At 41.6% G+C, this 8370-nt stretch overlaps 1 protein-coding gene across 1 annotated transcript; it reads left to right on the top strand.

Moving 5' to 3' along the window:
- Positions 1 to 976: 976 nt before the first annotated feature.
- On the top strand, positions 977 to 5934 carry LOC127784244 (ankyrin repeat-containing protein At2g01680-like). The gene is made up of 3 exons (XM_052311438.1): positions 977 to 1563; positions 4094 to 4683; positions 4766 to 5934. Exons 1-3 carry the CDS (start codon positions 1278 to 1280, stop codon positions 5654 to 5656), a joined length of 1767 nt encoding a protein of 588 aa, XP_052167398.1. The 5' UTR covers positions 977 to 1277; the 3' UTR covers positions 5657 to 5934.
- The last annotated feature ends 2436 nt before the right edge of the window (positions 5935 to 8370 follow it).

The raw sequence follows: 8370 nt of genomic DNA, 5'->3' as shown, positions 1-8370 counted from the left end.
AATTTTTAATTTCGAATTTTAGTTACTTATAAATTGTATTCCTATATTGACTTTTGACTCTTCTTCCCATATTTTTTTTAAGTTCGAATTTTAGTTATTTGTAAATTGTATTTTTATACGAACTCTAAATTCCACTTTTAATTTTATTATGTTTATTCGGAATTTTAGTCAGTTTTAAATTCCTATATGGACTCTACATTCTACTTCTAATATTCTTTATTTTCAATTCCAAATTTCTGTTATTTCTTAATTGTATTTCTATATGGACTCTATACTCTATTTCTAATATTCCTTATTTTTAATTCCGAATTTCTATTATTTCTTAATTGTATTTGTATATGGACTATATACTCTTCTTCTAATATTCTATATTTTTTAATTCCGAATTTCATTTATTTATAAATTTTATTTTTATATGGACTCTAGTCTCCTCTTCTAATATTTCTTATTTTTAATTCCAAATTTTAGCTATTTCTGAATTATATTTCTATAGATACGGGCTCTATTTTTTTCTTTTTCTCTTATTAATATGAGAATTTATAGGCCGTGAGAGCGAACGTGGAGGCTCCTTTTTCTGTTCCTTTAATAAGTTAATAGATTTTCAAGGTGGTGGTTTACACCTGTTTCAGTCCATATATGGGCTTTCATAGCAAACCCAAGTAATCCACTTGGATATATATGGTTAGGTCCTAATAAGTTTAGATTATTGATGCAAATTATCTACTTAACTATATGGATAAATTTGATGTTTTGAGAAATAAACTTAAAGAAATAGCTTAAAACAAGGGGTTTAAATAAATAATGCAGTAGGAGAAAATTTATTGAGAAAACGTAATAATTTGAAGAAGGTAGGTTAATTAGCCATGTATTTTTACATGCATCATCGTAAACTATATAGCAATATAATATCTATTCATGCAAAACAAAGTATAAATCGGACGATTGTTGTCTTCTTTAATTCTCTTGATGGCAGCCAGGTGACTTCGGCTACGGCCACGGAAATCGTTGTACACCCACGGGAGAATCCTCCGCATCCTCTCGTAGCAGGCACAGGAAACAACAATGGCGGCACTGATCAGGCTGATGATATTATTAATGCTTCAATTACGTTACGGGATACATGCCTGCTACATGTAGTAGCAGAAAGTGGGGATAGTGAAAACCACAAAAGATGCGCAACGGCGATCCTCGCAAAAGATAGGACACTCTTCGTTGCGCAACGGCCACCCTCGAACGAGACCGCTCTAGACCGTGCAGCTAAGCTTGGCCATAGCAACATGGTGTCGCATCTCATTGACATCATTCTCAGAACTAGTGTCAACGTCAAGAAGAGGAAAATGTTCGCTCTCCACCTGTTAAATATTAATCTTGTCCGAGGGCACACCGAAGAAGCCGAGGAGTTGTCGCAGGATGAAAATAATAGGATGTCTCCGCTATACCTCGCCGTCTCCTTGGGATACAGTGACATCGCTGATAAGCTGACTTCAACTTTTGGCAATGCCCTGCCCCATCACGGGCCGAAAGGACAAAATGCGCTACACGCTGCAGCTACAAGGAGTGTAGGTAAGAGCCGCTTCTTATTAGTTTACAGATGTACTAATGAAGTATGAATGAATATATTATGCATACTCTAATTCTTGAAAACTACTCCAAAGCTATACGGAGTATATATGTCTTCTTCAGAAACTTTGTAAGAGCAACATTATTCAGAGAACTTATTTTAAGTTAGTTAAATGTCAATATAGTACATAGCATTACTTAATTTATCTCTATAAACAATTGACCATAATCTGTCCAATCATCCATAAATAACAAAACCTTAAAAATGCATGCTGTTACTGCAGTTTAAAGTGAATATCTCCGTGCTCACACATTAGGATTTTTTTAATTTACACACTCCCTAATACTTTTGGCAATAAGTAACTAAAGCTTTCTCCAAGCTTTGACTAAATATATATTTCTCAAAATATTATAAATGTGTAAGAAAATTGCACTGCTGGAGAAATGGGCTTTAGTCCCGGTTGGTAACCCCCATAGTCCTGATTATACAACCAGGACCATGAATCCGGGACTAAAGATGCCCATCTTTAGTCCCGGTAAAATAACCGGGAGTACCAACCGGGACTAAATATGGAGCCAGGCTAGATCCGGTTACTCTTTTTTTCTCTTTCATTATTTTTAACATTGAATATTGATTTCACTCCATCCCAAATCATCCCCAAATTGTGAAATCCCAAATCGATCATCACAGATCACAGATCAAAAGAATCATCTCTAAATCCTCAAATCAATCATCTCCAAATACATCACAAATCCTTAAAAAAATTACATCACAAATACATCATATATTCACACCACACACAAAAATCAAATACATCTGAGATCCGAATCACAAATTCTCAAAAAAAAAAAAATCTCAGAGGCGCAGGCCGCCGGCCGCCGCCTGTCGCGCGGCCCTCCGCGCCGGCCGGCCGCCGCTTGCCGTGCTGCCTTCCGCGCCAGCCTCCTCAAATTATTTTTATTTAAAGTATCTTACTTTTATAAATATTATTGGTCAAAGTAACATCTCGGAGATCATGTCAGAGTAAAAAAATGCTTATATTTTTGGGCGGAGGGAGTAGCTGGTAGAGGATTGTCTCCATCATCTTATCCCTGGCCTCGTCTGGCGACCTTGGTCGATGGTGGCTACAGCCTGGAAAGGCTAGTTCGTGACATGCACGAACTAGGCATCTCGCGAAAGTGTTTACAACCGTACAACGACAAACGTTGGTAGTTAGGGTTAGTGTTTTGGGGGTGGGGGTGTGAGGGGAGGGTGGCGCTTGGGAGGGGGAGTGCGGGATCGGGCTTAGAAGGATGGCTTGGTAGGCAGCCGACCGGCGGTGGGCAGCGGACAAGGGTGGGCGGTGAGGTGGCGGCAGCGCTGCCGGAGCCACAGGGTCAGTAGCGGGCAGTGGGCTGGTGTTGGTGGCGAGGGCAAAGCAAGTCGAAGGGGAGGAGGAGGTCGGCCAGGCAGGGCCATCCCAACACATTGATGCCTTTCGGCGGCAACACGTTGGGGGTGGCGGCGGAAAAAGAGTTGACCTGGTTGTCGGGTGATCTCGCCGACTGAGGCTCGCCAAAGGGAGGAGAGGGCTCGCCAATGATAGGATTTGGCCGCCATTGTCGCCAGAGGAAGACCGCTCCACCGTGTCTCCTCTTCTTCGTCCGAGGGAGCTCGTCGAAGGGGAGGATGAGGGGGCTCGCCAGAAAAGGAGGTGGATATGCGGGCGGCTCGCCGGTCGTCATCGCTATCATCGCTTGGTAGAGAGAAAGAAAAGAATGACCGCGAGAGAGGAGAGTAAGAGATAAGATAGAGAGGGATGGTAAACATAAGGTGGAGAGATGTTGGGCTAGGCTAAAAGCGTTTGTGAGCCGCGAATGCCCGCCCACTAGACCCACCCGCTACGGCCTATGGACATCTAAGCTATCGGTAGAACTAAGTAACCTCGGTATAAATAGACTCAGGTCCCGTGCTGGATCAGCATTACAACATAGAGTAAATTTCAGAAAACTATTGATACTTTATCCAATCTATCACAAAATATTGATTTAAGACCTTGTCTCACAAAACTACATACTCAATGTCTTATTATCACAAAACTATAGGTTTTAGCCTTGTCCATGAGGTACACCGTCACCTAACATGTGGGATCCACCTACAATGTCAGGAAAGATTGATTGATATTTTTCTTCAACTTCAAACTACAATTTCTTCGCTTTTCGTTTGCACGTTTTTGAAATTAGTATTAAATTGTGCGTGTTTTGTAGAAACTTTTTATATAAAAGTTTTTTAAAAACATCAAATAAATCTATTTTTAAAGTTTGTAATAATTAATACTCAATTATTCATGTGCTAGTCATTTTGTGTGCAGCTAAAAAGCTAAATCAAGTTGTAGATTCAAACATGCCCTAAAGTATGGATGATATGTACTGCCTATGCCGGTTTATTTATCACTGAGAACTTTTAGTTTTGGTAAAAATATAGTTACATTACACAGCTGGCAGTCTGGCACCAAAACTGCGTACTGACACAAACTAACTCTCTATGCCGCAGCTCTTACCAGAACAATTCTAGCGGTGAAAAGAACTCTCATAGATGAAGCTGATTTCTACGGAAGTAGACCTCTTCACTTTGCGGCGTCCGTTGGAGTTAAGGGCATAACAAATTTACTGATTGACAGTGGTAGAGAACAAAACATTAGCCAGAGGCCAGACAATGATGGCATGTTCCCCATACACATTGCTTCCTCAGTTGGCGCCATGGACCCCATCAAGTCACTGATCGGTGATTTAACTTCCGCTAACGTACGTAACTCTAATGGTAAGACGTTTCTCCATATCGCTGTTGAGAATGGGAAGCACAATGTTGTCGAGTTCGTATGCAGGGAACCGAGATGGAAGTTTCTGGGCGTTCTGAAAATCGGTAAAATAAGAGCAAGACCAATTTTTAAGGACATTCTGAATATGAAGGACAACCATGGAAATACCGCGTTACATCTTGCTGTTCAAAAACGAGACCAGACCATCTTCAGCTATCTCTTAGGGAACAAGTACGTGGAGCTCAACCATATCAACGAGGAAGGCTATACACCACTCGATCTTGCAAGCAAGATAAAGACAGAGCATCCGTTCACCTCTCGTCAGGTATGCAGAGAACTATCGAAATTTCGTTTTAACAATAAGAAGATGAGAGAGTGGCTAACATTTGGATTTTTTTTTTTTACAGAACCCGACCGAATGGATGATCAGGGCATTAGCTCATTCTGGAGCCCATTTCAGTCCTCGTAGGCGTGATAAATTTATTGGTGCTTCCTTCTCAAATGAAAATGTGGCGCAGTCTAGAGCTCAGCCGACCCTTAACGGATGTGCGGACAACCGCTCCAACGGAAACGAAGAGCAATCTAGAGCTCAGCTCACCCCTGGCAGAAATGGTGGACATAGCCGTGATAGCCGCTCCAAACAAAAGGAAGCACACGGGGATAGCCTTTCACGGTCCACTGAAAGTGTCTTGGTTGCATCAGTGCTGATTGCATCGGTGACTTTCGCTGCAGCGTTCACCATGCCGGGGTCGTACAAGAATAGAAGCCCCAAGGAAGGCACCCCAGCACTAGGCTCCCGTTACGGTTTCAAGGTTTTCCTCGTCGCCGACATATTTGCTTTCTTTTTCGCCGTGGCAGCCACTTTCAGCCTCGCCGAGTACGGGACCCGAGGGAATGTGGATCCCCTTGTCCGCTGCGCGTACGCGCGGCGTGCTGTGGGGTTCTTCCACGTCGCACTCAAGAGCATCATCGTAGCTTTCGTGCTAGGAGTCTCTGTGGTGATGTGGGACATCTCTGTCAGCGCCACTGCCATCGTCGCCGTGCTCACAACCATTTTCGTGCTCTACGGAAATGTTCCGATTGGCCATGACCTCCGGCTTCTGTGGGTAGTGTATCACAGGTTTGGCTTCTCATGTTCTCAGCGCCTGCATCCCTCGACCAGCGCTCATCTGGACTGGACATCCTGGTGGCTCAAAAGCGTTTTCACAACACTGCTCTGGAACCTGGTGAAACTTTTATGGGCCTATGTATCCATATATGGGCTTGCATATGCTGCTCAACTGAAGCAGAAAAGTTGACAGTTCATTTCTGAATTTGTCAAGGTGATCATTGTGTGTGGTTTTGCGAGCCATTTAGTTTGTGTTCTGATTTTCTCGCCTTGCATTCCCAAATTGTTGTTTGGATGGTCACTGGTTAGTGCTTCATGAGTATCTGTATGTGAACCATGTATATTTCCTTCACTACTACAGAAAGGGTAAAAGGTACCGGTTTGGAAACCCTAATGAACCGGCACTGAAGATACTTGTCATCGGTGCCGGTTTTCTAGAACCGGCACCTATTAGGTGCCGGTTTTGAGGTCAAAACCGGCACCTATTTAATCCTAATAGATGCCGGTTCTAAGCCAAATTGCCACATGGCTGTCAAATAGGTGCCGCACCTATATGTCCTAATAGGTGCCGGTTCTAAGCCAAATTGCTACGTGGCTGTTAAAATAGGTGCCGGTTTTTATTTTAAAACCAGCACCTTTATGGTCCTAATAGGTGTCGGTTTAAGCCTAAAAACCGGCACCTATTTGTTGGGTCAAAAAAAAATAAAAATTGCAGTAAATTCATCCATACAACCCCAATTCCACATAAACCCAAATTCATCCCTACAGCCCCACATCACATTCATTCACATTCACATTCATCACAACAAAGAAAAACCTACAAGCCATTCATCACAACATATAAAAACATTTGCATATATAAGCTAACTCAAGATATGCCTAGTTTAAAATTCCTAAGTCAAAAGATTGTAAGTCTAAAATTTTTAAGTCCAAAAATTTCTAAGTCTAAATTGTGAACATTAATTTGCACATATATCCTTAGGTCAAAAATTCACAAGTCTAAAATTCATAAGTCCAGAAAATTGTAAGTGTAAATTCTATACGTTTACATATAATTCATTCATATCCTCAAGTTATGTGCGTATAATGTTATGTGCGTATTGTAGCTTTTTGGATACTACACACTACCGTGCCTGTCATTTGAAGAAATGGATGAATAAATTCAAGACTATTTTTCCAAACAAGCACTAAACGCCCATAGCATATTTCATAGGCCATACCACATCAAGGCAGGGATTACTTGAAAAAAAAATAGGACCACGTTCCCAGTTCATAGGGAGAATAAACCAATTGTATATAGTGTTGCTGTGATCCACCAGAACAATAAGAATAATTGGCTTCAGGCAACTATGTTCCTTGACATCTGAAATCAGGAGAAAAAAAAACACCTCATTAACAAGGAAATATTCTGCGTGCAACTTGTAATGCACAAGCACATCAATTCTTTGGGGGAAATTAGATCACAACTTACAATGTGTGAAAATTAACATGACAAACATTTGCTTCAAGAAAAGCAAAATGGCTCTGTACCACTAAGATACAAATGATCTTACAACTAAACTACGATAATACAACAAAGCTAGGATCTCATTAATTCCCCTTACATAATTACATATGTAGTAAGCAGTGCAAAACACAAACGAGTGTCCACAGTTGGAGCAAATTTGCTCCTCTACAACTGGAGCATATAAACCTAATGCCAGGAATCAGCAACACAACACCCTAATAGAAAACCAACGGTGGAAAATTTTGCCCCCATTCTTGCATCAGAAAGCTACTAGAAACAACCGCCCAGTTAACCACAGAACACTAAACTTCACGCAGAATGCAGAAAGGAGCTTCCTTTCCTGCTGTCCCAGCATCACCAGTCACCCACGGCGAACCCCAAATCGCGGAAAGAAGCAAATTTTGCGCAGGGAAGGCGAAAGGAAGGCGTACCAGAGATGCAGCACGGGGCGGAGAATGCATCAAAAGACGACATCCATGGACTGAAGAAACCGCTCCTCTTCTATCTCCAAGATCCACATCCACCCAATCGGAAGGGGACAGATCACAAGGTCAGGTCTGCACCAGCTAGCTGTCCAGCTTTTGGTCTCTTGCTGCCATTAGTATAAGATTTGTTTAGACATAAATCACACTATATTTGCATTCATTAACTAGAAAATATAGCACTACACACACAATTAACAAAGGCCATAATCCTGAACTTTTCATGTAAGTTTTAGAGTGAAATAATTTTCACAATGTGTTCCCATTCTACATATGTGTGCTCACTCTTGTTTCTTTTGTTTTCCGATGATGCTTTCTGTTGTGCCTTTTGGTTAGAGCTTTGGACGGCCGGTCCAATCAACAGTTATGCTAAAGAAAGGGAATACAGTAAACTAGTGGATATTTGCTAGAGGTTGCACTTCTCCGGTTAATATTTTGTTCTTAGACTCTTAATTCATTTTTAGAGACATAAGGCAGTTCTAGAGGAGACTCGGGTCACGGTGGAGATGAACAGGAAGATCTTCTTAGCTCACCGGTGTTGCTGTTGGTGGAAGAGTTGAGAGGAGCAGATCAGATTGGATAGGGAGAAGTAGAAGGTAACGGATAAGAACAAGACAAGCACATACTTACCACCCATTCTCTGTGACCTTGAAGTACATCCTACTCCAAACTTCTGACAGCAACTGTAACACCAGTACCGAGTTTTGCAAGAGATGTGCTGTTTGGATCAATCCATCCTTTGAATACATACCCAAACCCAGCAGGCAGGTTTCTTGTCCATTGATCGTCTACCGGTTAACATCTCGAGTAACACTACTCCGAAGCTTTCCTTGCATAACCAGATTACAATTTGAGCAAAAAAAAAATCCAGCATTTGGATATCACAGCACTACATCAGTCCATAGCACAAAGGAA

This window comes from Oryza glaberrima, chromosome 9 (assembly GCF_000147395.1).
Source record: "Oryza glaberrima chromosome 9, OglaRS2, whole genome shotgun sequence".
Lineage (NCBI taxonomy): Eukaryota > Viridiplantae > Streptophyta > Magnoliopsida > Poales > Poaceae > Oryza > Oryza glaberrima.
Note: the sequence above shows the minus strand (reverse complement) of the source record. Positions and strands in the feature narration are given on the sequence as shown.

Excerpts from the sequence above, each read along its gene's own strand:
- LOC127784244 (XM_052311438.1), top strand. The coding sequence starts at position 1,278 with ATGGTGTCGCATCTCATTGACATCATTCTCAGAACTAGTGTCAACGTC. Across the intron at positions 1,564-4,093 it reads TGCAGCTACAAGGAGTGTAG|CTCTTACCAGAACAATTCTA; the intron begins GTAAGAGCCGCT and ends TCTATGCCGCAG. Across the intron at positions 4,684-4,765 it reads ATCCGTTCACCTCTCGTCAG|AACCCGACCGAATGGATGAT; the intron begins GTATGCAGAGAA and ends TTTTTTTTACAG.